The sequence below is a fragment of the Mus musculus genome, chromosome 6 (genome assembly GCF_000001635.26).
Source record: "Mus musculus strain C57BL/6J chromosome 6, GRCm38.p6 C57BL/6J".
In the NCBI taxonomy this organism is placed as follows: Eukaryota; Metazoa; Chordata; class Mammalia; order Rodentia; family Muridae; genus Mus; species Mus musculus.
The window spans coordinates 97,179,448-97,206,674 of record NC_000072.6 but is presented as its reverse complement, the minus strand read 5'-3'; the positions used below and the strand labels follow the sequence as shown (position 1 = coordinate 97,206,674).

The 27,227-nt window shown below is 39.2% G+C and overlaps 1 protein-coding gene across 8 annotated transcripts; it reads left to right on the top strand.

Annotated features, from left to right (window-relative positions):
* Window positions 1-1,027: 1,027 nt before the first annotated feature.
* On the top strand, window positions 1,028-23,043 carry Uba3 (ubiquitin-like modifier activating enzyme 3). 8 transcript variants are annotated; one of them, NM_011666.3, is made up of 18 exons: window positions 1,028-1,142; window positions 1,328-1,369; window positions 3,081-3,201; window positions 4,678-4,758; window positions 7,354-7,436; window positions 9,758-9,838; window positions 13,891-13,934; window positions 15,085-15,149; window positions 15,427-15,582; window positions 16,819-16,921; window positions 17,033-17,146; window positions 19,959-20,012; window positions 20,402-20,438; window positions 20,525-20,606; window positions 20,925-21,025; window positions 21,129-21,192; window positions 21,280-21,334; window positions 21,810-23,043. In NM_011666.3, exons 1-18 carry the CDS (start codon window positions 1,123-1,125, stop codon window positions 21,893-21,895), a joined length of 1,389 nt encoding a protein of 462 aa, NP_035796.2. In that variant the 5' UTR covers window positions 1,028-1,122; the 3' UTR covers window positions 21,896-23,043. The 8 variants fall into 8 exon arrangements, with proteins under 8 accessions (NP_035796.2, NP_001288786.1, NP_001104576.1 ...); NM_001301857.1 differs by having other exon boundaries at window positions 1,328-1,572; XM_030255315.1 differs by having other exon boundaries at window positions 1,087-1,142; window positions 1,328-1,760; window positions 21,810-22,678.
* Window positions 23,044-27,227: the final 4,184 nt, after the last annotated feature.

Sequence of the window (27,227 nt, the reverse complement as noted above, 5' to 3'; positions counted from 1 at the left end):
TTAAAATCGTGAATGTTGTTATTCTCATTTTACAAATGAGGATCTGGAAATACCCAAGGGCTCACAGTTAATAGCTGAGTAGTAAGGGTTTAAATTCAGTTCAGACTTACATATTAAATTTTTTTATCTCACTTTACTAAAAGTGATATGTTTAACACAATTATTCTTTCCTTTCTTGTCTACCAGAATCAGTCATTTACATACAATATATGACTGTGAAGAATAGAGTCAAAAATTCATTCATTTATTAACACTTTCAAGTGACAGGTTATAAATAAATCTCTATACTTTTCATACCTAATCATCTATCTTATCTATCATTCATTTATTTATCTAATATATATCTTGATGTATATATGTATAACAGATTAGTTTTCTGACAGACTGGTGTGACACTGAAGTGTCACAAAGAAAATAAGACTCTTCACCCTATGTCTATTTAATGCTTTAAACTTCATGCCCATAAAAGCAAGGGTTTTGAATCTTCCTGATATATGGAAAACGGAAATTTCTTTCACCAATTTTCCCGGAGAAAAGCACTGGCATATTGGGGTGGCTATTTTAGTTTTTAAATAGAATATATGAACATTTTATGCAATTATGTGTCAACGTATAAGTGTATAAATAAGTAACATATCTAAGTTCATGTGGCATAGCAACATTATAGATGGTATAATATTAAGTAGGCACAATTAATCAAAGATTTTAAATACACTGGGAAATGCTTGCAAAGCCTAAGGGGACCTAAGCAGCCTATTTAGCCACTGCTTCCCGCTGTTCAACTAGCTTTCCCAGACGCTCCCGCCCCTCCCTCTCGTCCCCTGAAGCCGCGCCTCTAGTACTGGCTCCGCCTTCGCTCCTCCTTCTAATAGCCCAGTCTCAAAGCACTGGACCCCGCCCCTCCGCGCCTGCTCAGTTTTTCCCTCCTAAAGCCTCGGAACCCAAACCCCAGCTCCGCCTCTCCGTTTGAAGCCCCGCCCCGCCGCGCCCCCTCACTTTCTTACCTGAAGCTCCTCCCCTCCTCCCTGGCTCGGCTCTCCCTCCTTCCATTCACCTGCAGTCCCGCCCCTCCCGGGCGGACCCGCTCGGCGCGAGGGCCTCTGGGAAGAGGCGGGGAACAATATGGCGGATGGCGAGGAGCCGTAAGTATCGGGATTTTGCCGGAGCGCCGAGTTGGGCTGGGTTGTGAGAGAGCGCGGCGGTGGGCAGTCACCGCTGCCAGCCGGGGGTCCCCCAACCCCTTCCCCGTCCCCTCGCCCCCCATACCCTTGCGGCGCCCTCTTTGGAGCTTGATGCTGACCCTTCTTTTATTCTCTCTTTCTTTTAGGGAGAAGAAAAGAAGGAGAATAGAGGAGCTGCTGGCTGAGAAGTTAGTGCTGCTGGGAGGCCGGGGTCCTCTCCGGAGACCCCCGCCTCCCCCTAATCCCAGGCCTAGGGGACCAGCCGCAGCGGGCCCGAGGGTGCTGGGAGGGGGTCACCTGGAGCAGGCCGCGCGTCCTCACCCCTGACCCCGTCCCCAGCTCGAGCCACCGGCCGGCTGCTCCCTGGCTATGCTCCTGCAAAAGCCACCCGGTACTCCCCTCTTCCTCCAACCCAAATTGTCAGAGCTGTGACCTTGTGGCAAGTGAATCCAATCTAAATCTAAATGGACACGAGGCCTGTTTTGGGTCCTTGATGAACACTGAGACAATAGTACACATAAACTTTTTATGAACACTCCGTGAATCAGGAATTGTGTTAAAACTTGTCATTTTTGCAAGGTAATTGGGTCTTAAAGGACACGGCAACTCACTTGCTCTCTCATTTACCACACAACCTGTATTAAATACTTAGTTTTTTTTGATGCCGCAGACTTTAAAATTCTTTTCATATGGCCAATCCTACGTGATTCCTCTCCCCGCCCTCCGTGGGAAGGGGGAAAAAATACTCGTGTATTGGGTGTGGTGATTCATAATTTCTGTGTCAGCTCTCAGTAGTACTTTGGTCTTTTCCATGCCCCTCCCTATGGGTGAATTTCAAATGCAAGGGCTCACCCTTTCTCACCGCTTAATTCCCAACTCAGCACGAAATAACAAAGTTTGAGCGCTTGCTGTCTGCCAAGAGCAGCCCCTAAGTTCAATACCTGATGATCTCTTTACCTCATGACCATCAGAAGTAGTTGCAGTCTACAGCTGAAGTTTCTGACAGTTAAGGAATCTTCTCAAAGCTAGAGTGTGCTTGGTTATGGCGTGAGACCCAGCATTGCATCAGAACATCAGCTATGCAATGTATGTTAGTCCCTTTTGTAAACAATTGAAATCACTAATATATTTGAAGGTAGAAACTTTGGGGTTACAGGAAAGTTATCACAACCAAACATGAATGAATCTGTGGTTATAAAGTGCATTTGAGTGTTTTGTTTTGTTTTTTAGAGAAGTCCCACTTTATTAGTTGCATGTTCTCAAAGATTTCTTGATGGTAAATAAATGCCTATCTGTGGCATAATTGTAATCTAAACATTTTTCTTGTGTGTGTGTTTTGTGACAACAAATGGACCTTAGTATTAGGAGAGGTTTGTTTGTTTTTTATTTTTAGTTTTTAAAGGAAAAAAAAATACTGGGATCCTTCTGAGGAAAGAAATGTATGATCATTGCTTTCATCCAAAGTGTTCAGTGGCTCTCATCTTTCCAACTTGGGAGGAGCCATAACTAGTGTTAGACTGAAGCACCATAGTTCTCAGAGACCCCCCTCAACCTATGCACTTGTTACTTCTACTGAAGGAACAAACGGTTGATGGAAACTCAGAGTGACTGTAAATACCAAACAGAGGGAAGTCCTTTCTCACTTAGTGTTTAGTGTTGCGACTTTGATCTGTGGGTGCCGAGGAAGCTAGGAACACAGAGGCAGAATTATTTTATCAAGTAGGTGAAGAGTGCTTCCCCATACCAGACAAGCCAAAACTGGGAAAATAGAACCACAACTCAGTTTTCCTTTTTATTTGAGCAGGTCTGATGTGTGGTTACCATTTGGGGAGACCTAATAGTTCGGGCGTGGCTTTTTCGTACTGATCTTTGCAGCTGAATTTACTGTGTTCTGTGCAGAATGGCTGTTGATGGTGGGTGTGGGGACACTGGAGACTGGGAAGGTCGCTGGAACCATGTAAAGAAGTTCCTCGAGCGGTCTGGACCCTTCACACACCCCGATTTCGAACCAAGCACTGAAGTGAGAAACATTTGTTTTTAAACAACTGCTCTAATAGTCTTACATTTAAAAAATAAGACGATGCTTCCTATTAAACTTGCTATTATAATATAGATAATTAATGAAGTTGTTTTGTGAAATTAATCTAATTGAGTTGGATCTTTACAACTGATTTTATGTAAATGCCTAGAAATGCATTTTTATATTTTTCATATAAGTTTAAACATTTTCAAGTGTAGGATAAGTTGATGACATCATATTCTGGTATGTTTAAAATTCTAGTTTAGAATGATTCCTAAGACATATTTCCCTGTTTGTAGCCCTGAAGTGGTAAATCAATTCTAATAAGACTATAAGATACGCTTACTCAGGTATTCAAATTTAGTTGAAATCTTCACTTAGTATTGACTATAATTAATTGAATGTTAAAAATATGCTTGCAATAGAATAGATACATATTTTGAACTGCGTCTGACTTGAAGCAAATATTTGATTAGATAGAATTTTTTATTACAAAGTAATCACTGTAATGTGTTTTATGGCCTTTTGTGCCCATGAAGAGGTTTTGAAAGAGAAACGCTACTCATAGAGTTGTGTAAACGCTCGAGTTTGGTTTAGTAGCTTGTGCGAATAAATCGTTTTCCTTCTTTAGTGGTCAGCACAATGCATAGTAGTAATTCTTCCTTTGGATAATATAGTTATGCATATTATTTTCTTGTACTTTGATAGTGTTTCTGCACAGTAGCATAGGGCTGTCACTTCTGTTCGGCAGTGTGTCCAGGTTTTATCTCTGCTCATCTGGAACTTGCTGATTTTTCAAGTCTTGTAAACACTCATTGTTCAAAGAAAGGAACATGTGATTGCTCTTATCTAGTTTTTGTTAGACTTTCAAACACTTTTAAATTTTCACAAAGAAAAAGCATAAAGAATGGGAGGAGGAAAATAGAGAATACTATAGTAAAGTTGCTATATTACCTATAAAATAGTATACCAACACTTGAAAAAAGATATAACTAGGGATCGTTTTTAAGAAGTTTTTAATTTATTTTTATTTTACGAGTGTTTTGCCTTCATGTCTGCATGTATACCGCACGTGCCAAATGCCCACAAAGGTCAGAAGAGGGTGTCCTTTTCTCTGGAGCTTGGGGTGTGGATGGTTGTGAGCCACCATGTGTATGCTGGGAATCAAACCTGGGTCCTCTACAGGAGCAACAAGTGCCTTATCTGCTGACTCATCCTAATGGTGGTTTTCCTGTTAAAAACAGGCTCTTAATTTCATATAGTAAAAGTAAATTTAAAGTGTCAAAGTTGAAACTCTGAAATTATAAGGATTTCAATATTTGTAATTACATCTCTTTCATAACATGCCAGGTGTGTTTCTTATCGTTAATTGACCTCTTTTGTGCCTACACCAACAACTATTGTGTGGTTTGTTGCCTTATTCATGGTTCTTGTGGTGATCACCTGGATTTTAATATGTCTTTCTATTTGTTACAGTCACTCCAGTTCTTGTTAGATACATGTAAAGTTCTAGTCATTGGAGCTGGTGGCTTAGGATGTGAGCTTCTGAAAAATCTGGTAATATATATGTATAATACTATTCTCTTAGAGATAAGTAAGTTCTTTTGCTTTCTGTCGTATAAAGAATGTCTTCATTTCATGATTTTTTTCTCTTGAACATTTATTAGGTAAATTTAGCTGGTAAAATTCTAGACAATAAAGTATGTAATATTATTTGGGAACTCTAAAAGTTTTAAGTCATATTTTTCTTTGCTTTTTTTTTGCTTCCTTTTGCCTAGTGCTAATATTCTATTGAACTAAATAGCAGAATAGAGAGTTTATCTTTTAATGTGTAATTTTAAATAATTATTTTTTTCTTTTGCTTCTCTAAATAACCCAGCTAGGTGGGTTTTAGATCATTTTATCCAAAATGACACATTGAGGTGCAGCAAAAATCAAAGCCTCCCTCGTTTTTCCTGACGTATAGTGAGGTTCCTGACTCTGATCCAAGTCCTCACTTATTATATACAGTGCTCTTTTTTACAGAAGCTCTGCATGAACTAAGATGGTGGTTTTTGATGACCAAATGATAATAAATGCCTATGTTTTGGGACACCTGAGCCTTTAGTAAAACTATTTCTGTATACTATTTAGAAACACATAGTTGTGATGTAATTGCTTTCATTGGGTCCTTATAACCATGAAATAGCTTTGCATAAGTTTCTGTCAATTTAACAGAGTTAGGAAGGGGCGAGTTAGTGCAGAGCTTCTGTGTCCCTGGTTACTCACTGGGTAGAAAGCAGAAAATAACAAGCAGATCATAGCCATGTGGAAGACACCTGTGGCCTGCCACGAGTTAAATGTATTTACATCAAGGTTTAGTTTTACTTTATGTGTATGAGTGTTTTGCCTGCCTATATGTGTACCGCATGGGTGCCTGCTTCTCGGGGAGGCTAGAAGAGGCTGTCAGACTGAAACTGGCCTTACAGAGACTTGTGAGCTGCCACATCACATGGGTTCTGAGAACTAAACCCAGGTCCTCTGTAGGAGCAGTAAATGTTCTTTACTGCTGAGCCATCTCTTCAATCTGGCAATTAAGATTTAGGTATCAACACAGTCATACTGATTTGCTAGGAAACAGTAGGGTTGCTCCTACTGAGGTTTTAAAGTGAAATACACTGACTCTGTTTAGTGCTATGTTAATTCTATGGGAATTGTAAATCACTGTGGTCTCTGTCTGCAGTGAATTTTAAGTTTGGGGAGACAAGTCTTTTTGTCTTTTTTTTTTTCCCAAAGACTTATTATATCTAAGTACACTGTAGCTGTCTTAGACACACCAGAAGAGGGCGTCAGACCTCATTACAGATGGTTGTGAGCCACCATGTGGCTGCTGGAAGAGCAGTCAGTGCTCTTAACTGCTGAGCCGTCTCTCCAGCCCCTGGGGAGACAAGTCTTAATGAAATCAATAGTAGTATGTATGGAACGTGGTGTTCCAAAATGACAGCCCCCTCTCAGACTCACTCTAGTGTGAAAAATTAAAATTTGCCAAAGGGAAAGGTTTGTGGCGTTTGAACATTGTTTTTTGTTGTTAGTTTTTTTCCATTAGGCATGTACAGGTCCCTCAAAGCTTAACTTTTTCATTTTGAAGCCATGATTTACTATCGCAGTGTGCCCTACAATATAAGTACACTCAGATTAGATCTGAGAATTATTTATTACACCAGTGGTTCTCAACCTTCTAATGCTGCAGCCCCGTAATACAGTTCCTCATATTGTGATGACCCCAAGAATAAAAATATTTTCATGACTACTTTATAACTGTAAAATTGCTGTGCCTAAGAATGGCAGTGTAAATATCTGATTTGTAAGGTGGTCTTGGGGACCTCTGTGAAAGAGTCATGACCCACATGTTGAGAATTAGTGTACTACATTCTGATCCTTTAGGCACATACACAGAATGTAGGCCTTTCACTTTCTCATTTATTATTTTGCTTGTTTTAGATGTAACCATAGAAGACATGCTTTTTTCCCCACTTCCCATTCACTGTCTGTAAGCCCCTTAAAGGCTCACTCTTAAAAAAAGAAGAAACTATCACTTTAGTATCATCAGTTAACCAAATGTTTATTGAGTTTCTTCTTGTAAATGACATGCACAATTTTGGTGATAAAGACTCAAAATGGAACAATATTAACAGGTGTTTATTTATGGAACTCAGATTTTCTTTGGCGGGGGGGGGGGGGCGGGGGGGAGGAGAGAAGGGAGGTATATGGAACGTCGGTGGTAATAAATGGATGAGGAAAGGAAGGCCTGAGGGCAGCAGCCTGGTGGTAAGGACAGTGTTTTCATAAGGGGTGAACAGTGTCCTAGAAGAACATTGGGAAGGAAAGGCTCTAGGCAGAGGGGTCAGCAGATACAAAGCAGTAGAGATTGTGAGTCTTCTCTTGGTTGGTTAGAGAGGACTTAAACCTGAGTGCTTGTGCATTTTTGTTCTTTAACAAAATTCTTGAATTTTTTTATGCCTTGCATATACTTTTTTTTTTAAGCCAAAGATTACAATTATGTAGAATTTATTACTGAAAATATATGGATTTAGGACATAGATTTTCAAAATCTATGTTATGTTTTAAAGGAAAGGAAACTGTTGCCTAATTAGATTGCTTTTCTTTTCACAGGCATTATCTGGTTTTAGACAGATTCATGTTATAGACATGGACACTATAGATGTTTCCAATTTAAATAGACAGTTTTTATTTAGGTAAGTTTGATATTTTAAAAATTCTGATAAAGATTTGAATTTGTGTTCTTTGCAATTTATTAATTACAGAGGGTCTAACATGGACTTTACAAAAACAAGCTGCTTTTTTTTTTTTTTAATGTTCATTGGTGTTTTGTCTGCATTTATTTATGTCTCTGTGAGAGTGCTAGAAACCCTGTTACAGACAGGTGTAAGTTGAAGAGCAGTCATTTCTTTTAACTGCTGAGCCATCTCTCCAGCCCCATGAAGTGATACTTATACTTTAGAAATTGGAATACATATTTGGGTGTTCTGGCGATGGCTGTTTTATAAGCACATATATCCATTTTGTGTGCCTTATCCTTTCTGACAAGTTTTTAATGTGTTATAGCTTTGAAATAGACTGATGATTGGTTATTGATAACAAGCTTCACCTTTTAATTTATAACTAACATGGTTATAATAATGTAAGTATAATGATACTTACAGGGGTAACAAACACGGGCATGTTGCCAGAAGGGTGACTTGCCATTTTATTTATGACAGTGTCTTAGTTGCAGCAGTCGGGTCTCCTGATCCTGTAAATTCACCTAACAGTCTTCACTTAAACCATGCTGGGAGTTCTTTTGTGTGAGACTCATAAAAGCACAAAACTACATTTAGACGAATGTTGGTACTTCACTGTTTCCTCTTCCATATGTGAAGCGCTGTCAGTGCAGAGTGCTTGAAAGTGGGAATCAAATCAAGGTTTCTATTTCATAGTACTTTTCCATGCAAGTAAGGATGAAGGATGAAAGTCTTAGCCACTTTAAGTAGAGAAAGAATTAGTTCTTTATAGGTGAAGAGAAAAATTGACTTGATGAAATGTTTCCTTTGAAGTTCTAATTTTAAGTAAAAATTTTATATGTTATGTTTTTACTTAAAAAAATATATACTGTCCTGTCTGAAGGATACAAAGAATAAGGGTACACTGTCTAGAGTATGTGTGTCCCAGGAAGTTACAGTGAAGCACTTACTCTTTTTTTTTTGTAGCCCTGGCTGTCCTGGAACTCACTCTATAGACCAGGCTGGCCTCAAACTCAGAAATCTGCCTGCCTCTGCTTCCCGAGTGCTGGGATTAAAGGCGTGCACCACCACACCCGGCAGCACTTACCCTTATATGTGAAAGGTGACTCATATCCATGAGAATTGTGAGGAGATAGTAGAAAATATTCACATGCTTGAAGAGACACTTTGTGTCCTTCTGTACTTATTGTCTGGTTATTATCAAAGAGAGATGTTTCCTGATGTTACTTTTAGATTCTTGAAAATATTGCTGTCTTTAAAATTTATTCTCTCTTTTAAAATATTGGTAAGGAAGCTGTGGGCTAATCTCAGCGTGAAGGAAGCTGAGACAGGAGGATCGGATGAGCTTGGGCTATGACCTATCTCAAAACAAACAAAGCATGACAAATCCTACCATGGTTTAGGGACCTCTGATTCCTACTCAAATGACACACAAGGATGGAGGTAACACTTAGAAGGTCTTTCTTCTCCAGAGTGAATTTCTGTATGTATATTTTACTAGGACAAGCATATAAACACAGTGAAGCAGGCATGGTGGTTCCCAACTATAACACCAGGATTTGAGAGGCTGAAGCAGGAGGATTGCTTAAAATTCTAGAGGCCGTGCTGGGCTGTATAATAAGCTCAAGACCAGGCTGATCTGTAGAGTAAGATCCTGTCTCAAACAGCAGATTGATGTTCTGGGATTCAAGCTGTGTAGTTGGAAGGCTCTTTGTATAGGATATTTTTATATTAGGAAGTGTCCTGGTTGGAAATAACCACTAAACATGCTGTCGTTATGCTTAACCCAGGAGGATGGAGACCCTCCTGTTTAGAGTTCATATTTTCAGTTAAGAAATACAGTTAGACTTGTCATATTTATTTAGACTGTCAGCAAGGGTTTAGTAACTATGTATTTAATTTATTACTGATATAAAAATACTGAGGGGCTGATGGAGAGTTGGCTCTTGAGTTAAGAGCACGGATTGTTCTTGCAGAGGATTAAGGTTCAATGCCAGGTGGTTTACACCTGCCCATAATTCTAACTGAAAGGAGTCTAATGACTCTGGCCTCCTCAGGCATCTTCACTCAAATGTACAAACCCTGCACACACACACACACACACACACACACACACACACACACACACACAATCTTAAGAGTAATAAAAAAGTTGTAGTTAATATTTTTTCAAAGTATGTTATAGATAAACTGTCCATTCTTTCATTTGGAAGCTAATTATGTAGACCATTTAAATGGATATTATAGATGACAACTTAATACAATGTTTTCTCTAGGCCTAAAGATGTCGGAAGACCCAAGGCTGAAGTTGCTGCAGAATTCCTAAATGACAGAGTTCCTAACTGCAACGTGGTACCGTATCCTTTCAAAAGAAACTCCTCCCTGATTATAAAAGATGCTTAGTAGAGAGCACAGCTGACGAAAAGGTCTGTCCGAGGGAGCCCCTTTCTAGTGAGGAAATGCTGATCATTTGCTTTCCAGCCCAGCCTTCCCTTTATGGTTTTGCTCATGTTTTTGGCCTGACTTTTAATTTGTATAGGTGATGTTGTTATCTGCATATTTTCCAGTTTTAGTATTAACTAAATATCTATGCTAGATGCATCTTCACCTACGCCTTATATCTTGGACAAAAATTTACTCACAGTGGATCACAGATGTAATTTGTAAAGCTGTAAAATGAGAATAGTTCAGATCATCTTTGGGTTCTGAGGCTCGATGGAGAGCACAGAGAGCACATTGAAATGAATAGCTGTGGTCGGGAAAGACTGTAACGGGGCTAAAAGAACAGGCTAGACACTGGAGAGCACACTTATAAAAGCAGCTGAGGAGAAGCCATCTAGAGTTCAGTTATTTCTGGGTATCTGTGGGGGATTGTTTCCCAGGCCCTTTCAAGGAATCCAGATCTATTGATCCTCAAGTCTACATGCAAATAGGTAGCATGCCAGAGATGGGGCTCATTGGTAGTTCACTTGTCTGGCATGCCCTTGGTTCAACCCACAGTACTGTAAAATAAATACTTAAAATGTATACTGTTTTCACATTTGTGCTATCCACATGTCTTAGGTAGGGTTTTACTGCTATGAACAGATACCATGACCAAGGCAACTCTTACAAGGACAACATTTAATTGGGACTGGCTTACAGGTTTAGAGTTCAGTCCATTATCATCAAGACAGGAACATGACAGCATCCAGGCAGGCATGGTACAGGAGAAGCTGAGAGTTCTACATCTTCTGAAGGCTGATAGCAAAATACTGTCTCCCAGGCAGCTAGGATGAGGGTCTTAAAGCCCTGGATGACAGTAACACACCTGCTCCAAAAAGGCCACACGTAATAGTGCCACTCCCTGGGCTAAGCATATTCAAACCATCACAACACATCTGTATATTTATCTATATCTGATGTCTTAAAATATCTTTTAATTATTTATAATGCCTATTGTGGTTAGATGCTATAAAAAATAGTTATCATACTGTGTTATTTGGGGAATAGTGAAAAGACAAAATCTGTTAATACTCATGACTGGCAGTTTTTGTTTTGTCATATATTTTTGACCCAGGGTTGGTTGAATCTATGCATGGAACACCTTCAGATATGGAAGCTTGAGTGTTTGTTAAAGAATTTCTAAAACTTAGCAGAAAAACAACCCATCCATTTAAAAAGTGGATAAAGGGATAGTTCACTGGAGACAGATGACAGAAATCTTACAAATGGTGTTTGTCATCCAGGAAGACAGCAGTGACCCCCACTGTTGAGGAAGTTTAAGGCCAGCCTGGACAACTTGTGGATCCAGTATCAAAATAAAATTAAAAGCACCGGGATGTAGCTCAGTTGTAGAGTACTTGCCTAACCTGTATGGGCCCTAATTCAATCCAATAGCAAGAGAAAAAGAAACTTCAATAAGATGTTACAAACCTTTTAAATTAAAGGAGTAGAAGTAGTATTTAGGGTGAGCAGAAATAACAGGAAAATGTGGCTACTTATTAGTGATAGAAAGTAAAATAACGTAACTATCTGGAAAATAGTTTGATCAATTTAAAAAATCTAAGTATATATTTAACTTTATCACCTAGTTGATTCACTCTGGGACAGTTTAGTGACATTAAAACATGTGTTCTCAGAAAATCAGTACACAGTTGCTCACAGCTCCAAACTGGAAATAACCAGGACCTGCTTTAGGAGGTGGCTGTGTTCACTCACCTGTGCCACAGAGTGCTCCCAAGCAGTAACAGGGACAACGTAACACGTGCCGCCTGCCACGGGCTCATGGGCATTTGAGAACATCTCCAGCCTCAAGAGGTCATATACACAGGATTCCATCTAGACCCTGTCCTTAAAACGAAATACTTTGGAAGTTGGAGGACAGATTAGAAGTCACCAAAGTATAGGTGTAAGTTGGGAGTTGGAATAGTTATAGATGTACATTGAGAGATTTTAGCCGCATGCTGTGGCACATGGTTTGAGAATTGCTCTAAGTTGAAGATCAGCCTGGTCTCCATATTAGGTTCCAGGCTACTCAAGTTATATAGTGAGACTCTCAAAAGAACTGGGGCTTGTAAGATAGTAGTTAAAGGCTCTTCCTGTCAAGCATGGTGGCCTGATTCCCCAGACCTCCATGGTAGAAGGAGAGAATGATTCCCCAAAGTTGTCTTCTGACTTCCAAAGTATACCATGGCATATCCCCTCCATAGAGAAATACAAAAAACAACGGAGGGTGGTGTGGGAAGTAGTGTATTGTGCCAGTGTTGGCAGAGGGTGTTGTGGGTAGTTGTGTATTATGCCAGTGTTGACTCTGATGAGTTGATCTAGTGCACTTCTGTAAATGGGGAGCGTTCAGAGTACAGCATCTCCGTACCGATTTCACGGCTTTTGGTGAATAATGTTGATTTGAAGTAAATGTGCTTAAAAATAGAAATGCAGGCCTCTTTGTAAGGACCCAGAATTAAAAGGGAGGATACTCATGTTCCATCCGGCCCTGTTGTTGAGACCTGGGGAGGTTGTTTTACAGATACCCACCCAAGAGAGAATATCTTGAGCTGCCTCCTAGTCTCCCTGTTGGGGCTCCTCCACTGCTTCCTTTGTTTCATTTTCAACCTAGTTCTCAGTGTGCCTTAGGTTGCTGGTTGCTGCATTCAAAGGGAAGAGAGTTCTAAATGGGTGAGGTTAGCTAAGAGTTGGGTTTTTTTTTTAAGGCCTTAATTTGTAGGTAGGAGTCTAGATAAACATATTGTGTGTCTCTCTTTGTGCTATAGTGCATTGTTAGAGCATCATCATTTGTATTAGTTTTCTTTACTAGAAAAATTAAGCATGTTTTGTACATAACTTGAGCTTTTTTGTTTTGTTTTTCAAGACAGGGTTTTTCTATGTAGCCCTGGCTGTCCTGGAACTCACTATGTAGACCAGGCTGGCCTCGAACTCAGAAATCTGCCTGCCTCTGCCTCCCCAGTGCTGGGATTAAAGGCATGCGCCACCCCGCCTGGCTTTTTGCTTTTAAGAAAGAGTCTCTCTATGTAGCCCTAACTGTTAGACCAGGCTCCCAAGTGCTGAGATTAAATGTGTGCAGTACTTACACTTGTGACTGATTCATTCTCACATAACAGACTGGGGAGCCACGTGGCCTGCAGGTGCAGGGTGATGACCAAAAGTTGCTGACTGGGTGAAAAGGGGGCCTACAGCTGATTTTTACCAGAGGTTGAAAAAATGCATAATTCACATTGAGGCTCAGAGTCTTATGCAATCCCAATACATCCAATTGTACTAGCAACTGAAAAAGCTGTTGAAATTCTCTGGATTGTTTCTATATAAGGCTATATATATACATATATATGTATATATATATATGTATATATATAAAACTCTTTGACCTTTTTTTGGTATAGTCTGTTTCTTGCTGTAAAGAATTCTTTTCATACAGTATATTTTGACCATGTTTTTTTTCCTCTCTCAACTCCCAGATCTTTGCTACTTCCCTACCCACCCAATTTTGTATTCCTTTTCTTTCTTCAAAAAAGAAACCAAACCCCCAAAACAAATAGAAACCCCCCCCCCCACTGAATCACAAATTAAGCAAGCAAAAGACCAATAATGTAAAAAATTTCAAAATAAAGCAAAATGAAACACAGTCCACAAAAAAATACCGTAACATTTATTTAGTGTGTAGGTGTTAGAGACAGACAGACAGACCTGCCTCCATGTGTGCACATATGCATATGCATAGAAGAAGGGAAGTAACCTACTTTTTTTGTTTTTGTTAGAAAATAGGAACAGCTGCATTTTGTCAGATTTCCTGAATTTCTCATTGATTACTTACAAGTGTGGATATGCAAACACAGTTTGTTCGTTGTGGCGTTGTTAAAATCACTTCAGAAGTTTAAAACTTAGCATATTGGGTTCCTTTACTTGTATTCAGACATTTCAACAAGATACAAGATTTTAACGACACTTTCTACCGACGTAAGTTCTTCACTTGATATTAAGTTCTTGCTAATTCTTTGAGTTTGTTGTTTTGTTTTCCCCCATTCTGGTACTTGAAACACTATAGCACTGATTGTTAGTAGATACCACTAGCTGCTTGTTTGAATTAAAAATTATTGAAGGATTAAGAGGGTGGGGAGCTTCTCATAAAATTAGCTTTTATTTTTTAATAACAAGCCGGGAGTGGTGGCGCACGCCTTTAATCCCAGCACTTGGGAGACAGAGGCAGAGGCAGGCGGATTTCTGAGTTTGAGGCCAGCCTGGTCTACAGAGTGAGTTCCAGGACAGCCTGGGCCATACAGAGAAACCCTGTCTCGAAAAAACCAAAACAAAAAAACAGAAAAACAAAAAACAAACAACAAAAAAAGCAAAGTAAACTACTTTGCATAACTGCCTTTATTTAAATTGGTAAACTGTGTTCAAAGCAGTTTTAGAGTCACAGCAAAGGTGGGAGGAAAGTATTGTTTTCTGTCCCTTCACACAGAAGCCCTTGTTGCTAATCTGAGTTATGTGAGATGATGGAAGAAGGAGACATTCAGATACAATGCAGCCTTGAGAAAGCAGGGGGATCAGCCTCAATGGACTGAAGCCCAAGCAGCCTTTTAAAAGCATGTTTATGGACTGTTATCCTTTTAGTGTGAGGCAGGTTCCTCATACGAGAGCCCCTGATCTAATGTGTGTGACTTATGCACGGTTTGCAGTGCTCAATAGTGTGAGACCTTCTGGTTTGCTAAGAATGTCTTGTGGCAAAGATCATGCAGAGGCTATGAAGCTCCTTCAGAAAAACAGCTCACAGAAAACAATCACTACCTATCACAGTGATTTCTTTGAAGCCCAAGAACATCTAAAAACAGTTGCTTCATTCTGATGTTTATACCAGATATAATGACTACTAAATTTCCACTGCAAACCTTCCTTACAACAGTGGTCCACAGGCAGTGATAGACTGATACAGTCCGTGAGCCCCTGCTAGAGCACTGGTATGGTATGCTTGTAAGCACTAGTGACCTAGTGGCCTGGCGGGGCCAGCACTGGAGAGGCTGAACAACAGGATAGAGAATCTGAGACTTGCCTAGGCTACATAGACTATATCAAAAATTAAACCTGTTTCTTTTTTTTTTTCTTGTAGAATTTCATATCATTGTATGTGGCCTGGACTCTATCATAGCGAGAAGATGGATCAATGGAATGCTGGTAAAGGCTTCAGTGTTGGGTTCTCTAAAGGCCCTTGCTTTTGCTTTTGACATACTTTAAATCAGAATTGGTTAATTTTAAATTAAGTAGATTCACACATCGTTCGTGCTTTCATTGATTTTCAATGAAATGTGTTTATTGTTAGGAAAGTAATTCCTTCATTCTGATATTGCTACTGAATCCCAAACTGACTTCTAGAATTTTCTGGAAATCTGCTGCTTTCTTTTTTCCCCCATTTTCTATTCCTTTTTTAAAGCCCTTTAAAACATTTCCCTAGATATCTCTTCTAAATTATGAAGATGGTGTGTTGGATCCAAGCTCCATTGTACCTTTGATAGATGGGGGGACAGAAGGCTTTAAAGGGAATGCCCGAGTGATTTTGCCTGGAATGACCGCTTGTATTGAGTGCACTCTGGAACTTTACCCACCACAGGTAATCAGAAAAGTTCCTGCATTTCTCTCTTAGTATCTTGGGGTGGTAATTATTATTGGTTATTACATCTAGTCAGTGTCTAGGGTTTGTAATTGGGGATAAACATATTTAAATATATGTTAAGGGTAGTATTTACCATGATAAGGGCATGGGGTCAAACTTGTGTACTTCAACCTTGAAATAAAAGCAAAATTTAAAACAAAATTTGCTTAGAAGAATAAAGTATGATCGTCTTCTGTGTTTGAGAGAAGATACTATATATCAGGTCTGCTTTTATGCTGTTAGTACTTTTTTTCTTTCTCTTAATGTTTTTCAATTATGTGTATATGTTTAAGTGTGTAGGTATATGAGTACAGCTGTCCTGGACACCAGAGGTGACAGGTTCCTCTGTATCTAGAGTCATAAGGTGGTGTGAACTGCCCGACATGGGTACTGGGCACTGGACTCAGTTCTTCTGAAAGAGAGGTGTATGCTCTTAAACCACTGAGCCATCTCTCCAGCTCCTTTCAGAGAAATTACAAAGTTAAATGTTGGGATAAATTATATTCTGTTTGTTTTCTTCATATACTTTCCCTTAATGTTAAATTTAACAGTAGTACAGAGAACACAACTACTAGGAAAGAGGCTGGTAGGGTGGCTTAGTAGATAAGACCTTGAATTCAATCCTAGGACCCCACATGGTGGAGCTAAAAGTTTTCTTGTGACTGTCATATGTACACTCTAGCATGTGCTCACAGGCACATACATGCAAAATAAATGTAATAATTTAAAAATAGGATTGAAAAGGATCTTTTCAAAGATGGAGCTCTTTAGCCTATATACTTATTTTGATTTATAAATGTTAGCAATTCTATAAATATAAACTTACAATTGATTTAATTCTGTGTTTTTGTGTTGGTTTGCATTACACCTTTACACTAAATATAAGCAAAACTAAATCACTCACATTTCAGAATTTATTTAGTACTTTTTTCATTGCCAATAGAACTTGAGTGTATATGCTTTAAAAATGTCGGACAAATGTGTCTTTATAGGCAAATGTGTCTTTATAGGCAGCTCAGCCCTGAGAGACTCTGATGCCTCCTATTAGTATACAAGTCTTAATGCTTTATAAGTTTTGCTTATATAAGTCTAGAGCTGAGATGAATGCTATGAACTAAACCAGAACTAGAAGTTGCATTTTAAAATAGCTCATCATTTAAATTTTACTAAGAAAGACAAATTTTGTGGTTTCAGGTCAATTTCCCCATGTGTACCATTGCATCTATGCCCAGGCTCCCAGAACACTGTATCGAGTATGTGAGGATGTTGCAATGGCCTAAAGAGCAGCCTTTTGGAGGTAATTTAACAATCTAGACTTAAAAAGTATTTTATATATTATTTATTATTTATTTTGAAATTTCATTTAAAAATTATCTTTGGTCATATATATTTTTCTCCCCTGCAACAGATGGGGTTCCATTAGATGGAGATGACCCTGAACATATTCAGTGGATTTTCCAAAAGTCCATAGAGAGAGCATCACAATATAATATTAGAGGCGTTACCTACAGACTCACTCAAGGTGAGTTAGTGAACTGTCATAATTGTGGAATTTTTAGGGAAATACTCTGTGGCAGTGATTCTCAACCTTTTTTTAAAAAGACTATCTGTATATCAGGTATTTACATTATGATTCATAACAACAGCAAAATTACAGTTGAAGTAGCAGCAAAATAATTTTATGGTTGAGGGTCACCACAGCATGAAGAACTGTATAAATGGTTGCAGGATTAGGAAAGTTGAGAACCACAGCTCTATGGCAAGAATGCTTGCTATGTAATTAAGAGATCGACATCCATCTGACGTCTAATTAAAGAACTATGGAAGCAGTGTGTTTCCAGTTATTTCAAGGTAGAAGTGAACTGTGTTCAGTAGAATAGATACTACTCAGCTAGTGGAGATTGAATGGTGCCACTGATTCCTGTTTATATACAATTGTACAATTGAAAGAGCCCTTATCTTCAAAGTCTGACTGTTGACTTCATCTTTCACGGAAGAGGAATTTATCCTCTCTTAGGAGCTGTCAAAAGACTGTCCGATAGTTACTCTGTGTCTTGTTTAGTTTGAGTTTTGGCCAGTATCTTACATAATCTAATTGCTTTTCTTTTCTTTTTAAATTTTTATGTGAGTGCTTTGTCTGCATGTTTGTATGTGCATTTCATGCATACCTGGTGCCTGCAGAGTGCAGAAGAAGGTATTGCATCCCCTGGAACTGGAGTTGTAGAAAGATGTGAGCTGCATATGTGTGTTGGGAACTGAACGCCATGGTCTTTTGGCAGAGTAGTGAGTGCTTTTAACTATGAGCCATCCCTCCAGCTCCAAATTCCCCTTTAAATAGTAGTTTCTAACTATTGAGCATAGTGGTCACATTCTCTCCACATTTTAATAGTTTATGACTCCAGATCTTCCTGATTCTTCAATCCTTTGGTGGGTCACAGGCTTCAAGTCTTGGTGTGCTTCTCTGACCAGAGTCCAGTTATCCATCCTTTTGGGATCTCCTAGGCCACAATACAGCCTTCTAGGGTTAGCCATACCTCTCATACTGGGAACAGTCTTAAAGGAGCTGATGTCTTATCACTTATTTTTTGCATTTAATCATTTAATACTGTTCCCATTTGTTGATGTTGCTGCCCATTAAATTTTGCGTATGCTTTCACAGTCCAGTGGCTAGATCTTCCTTTCCCTCTTTCTCCCTCCCCATGTCCCCTTTCTCACAGAAGAATTATTCTGGAGGTTGTTTATTGCATTTTTGAATTGGTCCTGGAGATCAAACCCAGGACCTTAGCAGCCTTTTTAGATTTGTCTCAGTCTGTTATCAGATCTTCTTGAGTCTCTCAGACTTCTTTATTGTCTTCACAAAGATACCATGAAAGACCTTTCCAGATGCTCTCCCAAGGACTGGTTGGTCTGTTTCCCCATTTCCTGGTTGCCGGGTCAGTCAGAGTCCCAGTCCCAGTCACTGAATGTGCCTCCTCTAGCACAGACTAGCAGTGAGCAGAACTGCTCAGCCGTGGTGACCAGTGTTCCAGTCCTGTTATAGTTCATCCCTTTTGGAGCTTTGCCATAGTCTCTAGAAAGAGTTGTCTATTCTTTTTCCAAATTTGTCATTTCTTTTTGTGACTATTTTCTTTACTCATTCTGGTATTATCTCTTAAATTCAGTTTATGCCTGCTGCCCGTTTCCTCACCTTGGTCTACCCGACCGAGGCTGCTCTGTGCTCCTCGCACTGGAATGCTGGGAACACATCTTGTAGTGCTGCCTCACCCTCCAGGTCCCTGTAGTTTCTCTAGCGGGAGCAATTCAAGAGCAGTTTGAAGACTCGAGTCTCCCTTTTGTATTATGGGAGATGGTTTGTTTCTTGCTTACATGAATATGGAAGTGAAAAGTTAAAATCAGTCAAACTAGAGAGCTATTGTTTTGTTCTGGTCATGACCTTAATGTAAAATAAAGATACTTTTAAAAGGTTGTTTTAGTTTTTCCATTGTGATATTTTGTGAATGGAATGACTTGAATTAACTATATCAAGAATCATCAGAAATCTTTATTTATACTTAACTCAGGCATTTCAGAATCTCGTAGTATAGATAAGACTATGTGGGATGGGCGTGTATATACACCCATTTCTATGCTTGCTAGGGGAAATGTTGTGGATATGTTCTTTTTAGAATAAGTATGGTGTGACAGGTATCACTATGTCAGGAACATTAAATAATATTTATTATTCATACTATACCTGGAATTTGAGGAAACACTGTTGTTATCATGTTTCTGCTTTGTCATGCTGGGAAACTACAAAGACTTCATTTCAGTACTGTTGCTTACGATTTCAGCACTGCAGACCCTTGGGAGTGAAAGATGATATGATAGTTCATTTTAAAGTTCTCGGGGTTTGTTTTGTTTGTTTGAGATGGTGTCTTGTCAGCTTTCCACCACCATGCCTGGCTAGGCCCAATTTTATTTCTTGATTTGAATGCCTGAAAAATCAAGTTTCAGAAAATGGTATTTTGCAATCAAGACTTTAGATACATGATTTAATTACATGATTTTAACTTAAGGTGACTTTATTTTTTTTTAGATAGAGCTGGAAAGATGGCTTTGCTGTTAAGAGTCCTTATTATTCATAACTACCTCTAGACTCTGAGGGTACCTACACTCACATGTACACATACCTGCATATGCACACATATGCATGCTCGCACATGCACGCGCGCGGGAACACACACACACACACACACACACACACACACACACACACACACACACACACATTCCTGTATACCTAAATGAAAATCTTGAAAAAAAATGACCATATTTTATTTGGCAATTTTTTTCAGGGGTGGTAAAACGAATCATTCCTGCAGTAGCTTCTACAAATGCAGTCATTGCAGGTAAGGAAGAGACTCCAGCTTTACTTTCTGCTTTGATTTTGACATTTCTGTAGTTACTTGCCTGCTAGGAATTTGATATCTTCTTGGGTTCTTGTTTCATTGTCTTTCAGGACCTTACGTTTCTCTTAGACACAGTGCTCACAGTAAAGGAGTGTTTTGGAGTGTCTTTTTACTCATAGGTTAGCGTTGCATTGATCCAATGAAGGTGAAAGGAAGTTGTATTGTTTGGATCATATAAAACAAATATAAGACTTGTTCCTTCCTATGCTTTTAAAATTATATATTTTAAAATCTATTTTTCTATAGAAATTACAACTTTATCTGACTTATCACTGACTTTCAAAGTATGTAATTTTTACTGAATTCAAATGCCTTTATTTTCTCTCTAGCTGTGTGTGCCACTGAGGTTTTCAAGATAGCTACAAGGTAATGAGTTTTATTTTTAATATGTGTATAAATCCACATTATAACCTTGCTCAATTAGATAAAATGAACTCTTTCTTTCACCACAGTGCGTACATTCCCCTTAATAACTACCTGGTATTCAATGATGTAGATGGGCTGTACACTTACACGTTTGAAGCAGAGAGAAAGGTTAGTAGCATTAAAGTAGCAACAATAGTTTTCACTATCCAGTCTTTGTTTTTATATATTAATTATTAGGAATTAGAAGATAATTATGCTATGAGTTACTAAAGCTAATAATATGTATCTTTTGTTGGATAGCTTAAATAAATACTATAAAGCATAATAATTTATAGTAAATAATCTATTGCAGAAACATGCTTTAAAGCAAAAAATATTTTCATAGAAAATATGTATGATTATAAAACAACTTGATTTCCATATCTTTGCTTAAAAAGAGACTGAGCCTGGTTTGTGTGACTCTAAATTATTCTTTTATGTTTGTAGGAAAACTGTCCAGCATGTAGCCAACTTCCTCAAAACATTCAGTTTTCCCCATCAGCTAAACTACAGGAGGTCTTAGACTACCTAACCAACAGTGCTTCTCTGTAAGTGTTGAGGATTTATATTGTGAACATCATTTTTTAAACTTCATAATAAAAAAGCCAGAACTATTTCTTTAAATGAGATGGTGTTCACTACTTTATTTAGGCAAATGAAGTCTCCGGCTATCACAGCCACATTAGAGGGGAAGAACAGGACACTTTACTTACAGGTCAGTAGTATTAATTTCTAATTTTTTTAAGATAATTGTATTATTTTTTCTTAATGTGCTATACATTAAAATAATGTTGTTCTCTAGTCAGTAACGTCTATTGAAGAACGAACCAGGCCCAATCTTTCCAAAACATTAAAAGGTATTTTAAGTAAATGTGTATAGTTATAGTTTTCTTTTTTAGTGAATGTCTGCTCTCCATCCCTTCTTCCTCCTTCCCTCCTTCCCTCCCCCTCTGTGTGTGTGGGGAAAGGGGGCTGTCTGTCTGTCCGTCCCTGGTACAGGTGCCTTATCCCTGTGCCTGCTGTCTCCTCAGCCCTCAGTGTTTGGAGATAGGATGGATGCCTTTGTGTGGCTTTAGCTAGCCTTGAACTTGCTTATAGCCCAGGCTGGCTTTGAACTCAGATTTATTCATAATTAAATATGACCAAATTGTAATTATTTATATCTCTATAGTAGAATTGATGGCTTCTTTTAATAAAAATAATTTAAAATCCAAGAAATCAAGTTTTAAGACATGTCTGAACTATAAAGCTATAACTTGTGCGTTATGTATGTGTTATTCTTTTTGTTGAGGTATTTATTTTGCTTGGTCTAATGACACTTTTCTATTTTAGAACTGGGACTAGTTGATGGACAAGAACTGGCTGTTGCTGATGTCACTACACCACAGACTGTACTATTCAAACTTCATTTTACTTAAGGAAAATAAATCTGCACATAATAGAAAATTCATAGAAATAATATACTTTATAAATGATATGAAATTGAAGAGCCTGGAAGATGAGGCAGAGGGGAACATCCAAGAAAGGAAATTTAATTGGTGTCATTTTTAGCATTAGTGTGGCTAGAATTTGACTTTTATATATATACATATATATAAAAAAGGACTGACTCTTTTTTAACTTTATAAGTTTCTCTTGAAGACTGAACTTTGGGGTTGGGCTAGCAAGCATTTTCATTTTATTACTATGGAAAGCTATGCCTTCAGGAGAGATTATGAACAAGTGTGTTGCTTCTTTAAAGCAGGACAAACACTGTCTTGTGTGTGAGTTTGTTGTGGTCAAAGAGCATATTCCTCAGCGTGTATCTGAAATCCACATGTGTAGAAATGTCTCCTGGGATGGAAATGAGGAGCTATGTCTGAAGAATAGTAAATATTCACAGCCTGACATCTAGAGTATATCAAACATAGGCAGTGTCTTCATTGCTACTCATATAATTGTGACTATCCATGTGTGTATTAATTATTGCAGAATTTAACTTGTCCATGATAATTTGTAAACAGTATTATAGATTCATACCTGTGCATGAAAATACAAAATATTTTCATGTATTTGTTTGCAATGCCACAGAGACCAGTATGCACAAATTTAAACCAAGACATGGCTGTTCAAAGAAAATTAATGTTTAAACAGTTATCATTGATGCTTTTGCACTATTTATTAATAAAATTGTACATTGTCTTTTTATTGGAAAACTTAAAGTATATCAATAATAGTAAATAACTTTATAGTGATGTAGAAATAATTTTTAAATGTTTACCAGTTATTATTTCCAGACTTTTATTGCGCCTGAGTTAAATTTTTAAAATTTTATTATAGTGATTTCCATAGTACAGACTAGGTTCACTCATTCTAACTAGTAAATGAAATGGAATGACTTAATTTTTATAGTCAAGTCTCTCTCTTAGCATGCCTTTTTTTTTCTTCAAAAATGCTAAAATCAAAGTGGAGCACGAATACTAAAAAAATGTAGTTGTAATATTTTAATGTGGGGACAAATAGTACCTGATTTTAATTCTTTGTTTTTCATTTAATTGCAATTTTTTATTCAGACTGTTAGTGGGTGGAATCTGTCTCTGTCTTCTTTCTTTCTGGTGGAGGAATGATGCAGGGGTATAACTAGGACCTCCCACGTTAGTCAAGTGCTCCATCACAGAGCTATACCCCAGTTTCCAGCTCCCTATTGACAAATTTAGTTCATTATCAAACCACGCCGGGTGGTGGTAGCGCATGCCTTTAATCCCAGCACTTGGGAGGCAGAGGCAGGCGGATTTCTGAGTTTGAGGCCAGCCTGGTCTACAAAGTGAGTTCCAGGACAGCCAGGACTATACAGAGAAACCCTGTCTTGAAAAAACAAAACAAAACAAAACAAAACAAAAAACTAACCAACCAACCAAACAAACAAAAAAAACCCACATAGGGTACATTTATATGCTTTACTCAAAATGCTACAGAATTAACACAATTTTTTCTTTATGGTTCTTTCTAGTATCAGATTTAGGGTCTTGTACTAGGCCAATATTCCTTCACTAAGCTGTATTTCCAATAAGCCTCTTTTAATTTTTTTTTTAAAAAACTTTTATTGCATATTTTATGTATTTACATTTCATATGTTATCCCCTTTCCTTGTTTGCTCTCCGGAACCCCCCATCCCAATCTCCCCTCCCTGCTTCTATGAGGATGCTCCCCCTCCCACCTACCCACTCCCACCTCACCGCCCTGGCATTCCTCTACTCTGGGGGAATCGAGCCTTCACAGGCCAAGGGCCTCTTCTCCTATTGATGCCAGACAATGCCATCCTATGCTACCTATGAGCCTGGAGCCATAGGTCCCTCCATGTGTACTCTTTGGTTGGTGGTTTAGTCCCTGGGAGCTGGAGTGGGGGGGAGGTCTGGTTGGTTGATTTTGTTCTTCCTATGGGTTGCAAACCCCTTCAGCTCCTCCAGTCCTTGCTCTAATCCTCCATTTGGGTCCCTGTGCTCAATCTGATGTTTAGCTGCAACCATCTGCATTGGTCAGGTTCTTGCAGAGCCTCTCAGGACAGCTATACCAGGCTCCTGTCAGCAAGCTCTTCTTGGTATGAGCAATAGTGTCTGGGTTTGGTTTCTGCAGACTGGATGGAACCCTAGGTGGGGCAGTCTCTGGGTGACCTTTCCTTCAGTCTCTGCTCCACTCTTTGTCCCTGCATTTTGTTTTGACAGGAGGAATTGTGGATTAATATTTTTGAGGTAGGTGGGTGGCCTCGTCCCTCAACTGGGAGCCATGTCTGTCTACTGGAGGGGGTCTCTACAGGTTCTCTCTCCCCTTTGTTGGGCATTTCAGCTAATCTCATCCCCATTGCCTTTATTTTCTCTCTAGCTGTGTGTGCCACTGAGGTTTTCAAGATCCCCCCTCTCCCTTCCCCCTCCCTCTTCCTTCCTCCCTCCGTCCCTCCGTCCCTCCGTCCCTCCCTCCCTCCCTTCCTTCCTTTTTCTTTTTTTAATAAGATAAGGTCTTATTGTGCAGTATAAGCTGGTTTTAACTTGTGACCCTCTTCCCCTGCCTCTTTCTGTACTGGATTATAATGTGTTGCAAAACAACACGCCTCCATCCCCCCCCCCCCTTTATTTTTTCAAGACCGGGTCTTACAATGTAGCTCTGGCTGTCCTGGAACATACTATGTAGACAAGGCTTGCCTGAAACTCAGATCTGCCTGCATTTGCCTTCTAAGAGCTGAGTCTTTTTAAAGGTGAAGATTATTAACACTGAGTGCCTCCTTCTTAAAGATGCTGTAATAAAAGGCAACAATATTTTCATCATAAAACTTGGAAAATAACTTTGAAAGGTTTCTGTCATTGGCCCAGTGCTGTGCATTTAGAAGTATTGAGACAGGAATTCTAATAGGCCTCAACTCCTTACATACTCAGCTAAGCTCTTTGAAAGGAATTGGGCTATTTAGTACAATTACACAACTTGTATAGTTACCAGGAATTAGTATAATGTGCAAAGATAGTTTTCCTGTGGATCTATATACTTTATGTACATGCACATGAGTTGAAACCCTGTGCTGACAGAGTGATGTTTGAAGACTCGGGGCTTCTAATAAAGGTAGTAATATACTGATAAGCAAAATTAAAGTTAAAGCACAGGGCTTGCAAAATCTACCAGAGCAGGCAAGGCCTGCGATACTCTCTGCAGAGAAGTCAGGGTCCAAGGACAAATGTATTAAAGTTAGAGGACATAAGACCCTTTGGAACCTCCTTCAACCTTTTCACTACCATTTTTGCCACTCATAGCAACACATCCTACATGTTTCTTTTTATGAAAACCACTTCCTCCTCGCTTTCCTCAGCCTGTGACATTGGCATAGGGCACTCTTCAGCTTGCTAAGATTCTGGGGTGCCCTCGTCTTGTGGCTTTTCCCACTCTCAGGCTCTTCTTTTTTGCTTCATGATCTGGCTTTTCCTGTTTGCCTGATTTGCTTCACCCTCAGGCTCAGCTTTGTCTTCTGGATTTCCTTCTGTGACAACCCCCACTCCCCACTTCGTTCTTTTCAGGTACACATAGATCTTCGAAGAACTAGGACCTGGGTTCAACAGAAGCATCCTCTAGCCACAAGTCTGTCATTAACATGCTCAAAATTGCAATACTGTGGGATAAAGTTACTGGAAGATAACTTGCCATGGATATGAAATTTTTTGTTGTTAAGGAAAAGTCTTATAGCTTAGCTTCTTGCAGTGCAAAACAGATACTCAGGGAGCAGGCAGATAATGTGTTGTACAGAGCTCTTAGAATGAGTTGGCAGATACATGGAAAATTGTGTGAAAATAATTGTCAAAGGAAATTTTAGTTCAGTCATTCTTTGTCACTAGGTGACACCCGTGGAAAAAGGATTAGCACCCTATTAAGAGGTCTAAGGATGGTGCCATTGCCCTTTAAAACAGAATGTACATACTACCAAATGCCAGCTCTGAACCAGAATAGGGCTCTTAAGCCCTTTAGGATGCAACTAACCCTCCCTCCCTCCCTCCCTCCCTCCCTCCCTCCCTCCCTCCCTCCCTCCCTTCCTTAATTAGAATAGAGTCATTGCAGATATAATACAGAGGACCCAATCTGATAAGGTAGGCATCCCTATTAGAAGAGGTGAGAGGGATGTGGGAGGAAGATTAGACAATGGAGTGCTGTACCTGTACCCAGGGAACAAAAGGATTGACTGCAGACTTGAAGCTAGGAGAAGCATGGTGCATTCTCCATGAAGATTTCAGAGGGAGGACAGCTCCAGTGAACAACTTCAGACTTCTGGCTCCAAACCACAAAAGCATTTCTGTCATTTTAAGCCATCCTGTTAGTAGTTCTGGTAGTCCTAGGGAATGTTTTGGGGGATAAAATTACATTTCCCCTTTCCCTTCCGTCCCTCTAAACTTTTTCATAGACCTCTATTGCTCTCTCTCAAATTAAGTCTCTTTTATTAACTGTTAAGTATATAAGTGTGTATACATATGCGTTCTCAAATGCATTAATTAGTACAACCCTCAGTCTGTATGATGATTTCGGGGCTGCTCATTTGGTAGTGTGTAACCTTCCCAGGGGAAGATTTACCCCATTCCTAGCTTCGGCATTCCTTAAGTACCCGTGGTTCTTTGTGTAGGGTAGGAGTCTCTTTTCACAAAGGGCTAATGCTTGAATTAAATTTAGCCTTTAAATGCTGGTAGAAAATTTTTCTTTAGCATTATTAGAACCAAACCAAACAGCTGCTGACTGGACAAGGAAGGCCATCGACTTTAAATTTTCTCCCATGACCAAGTGTGGGAAAGAGAGCATACAAGCTGTATCTTTTAGGCAGTGTGCACAGTATGTACTGATGGGTTAATATTTTATTGCTTGCCAAGTGGCTTAACCCATCCAAACCGCTGTTACAAACTGCCATAAAGTGGCTGGCTCATAGGCTACAGAAACTTGATTTTTACTGTTCTTGTGACTGGGAGGTCCAAGACGAGCACAGCTGATGAGAGCCATCTATTTCTAGTTCATGGCTGGCGTGACCTTGGTATGTTATGCTTGAGAGGGCGTAGGCACCTCTTAATAGGGCATTCATCTCTTTCCCGTGGGTGTCACAGTCATCTCGTGACCCAGAAAGTTCCTTAAAGCCCCACCTCTTAACATAGGAGTGTGCTGATGAACGCCATTCAGATGACAGAATTAGGTTGAGAGGGAGGTGGTTTCATCTGTTAATGTTCCAGGACCTGGGGACCGTGCCCATCAAGTCAGGCA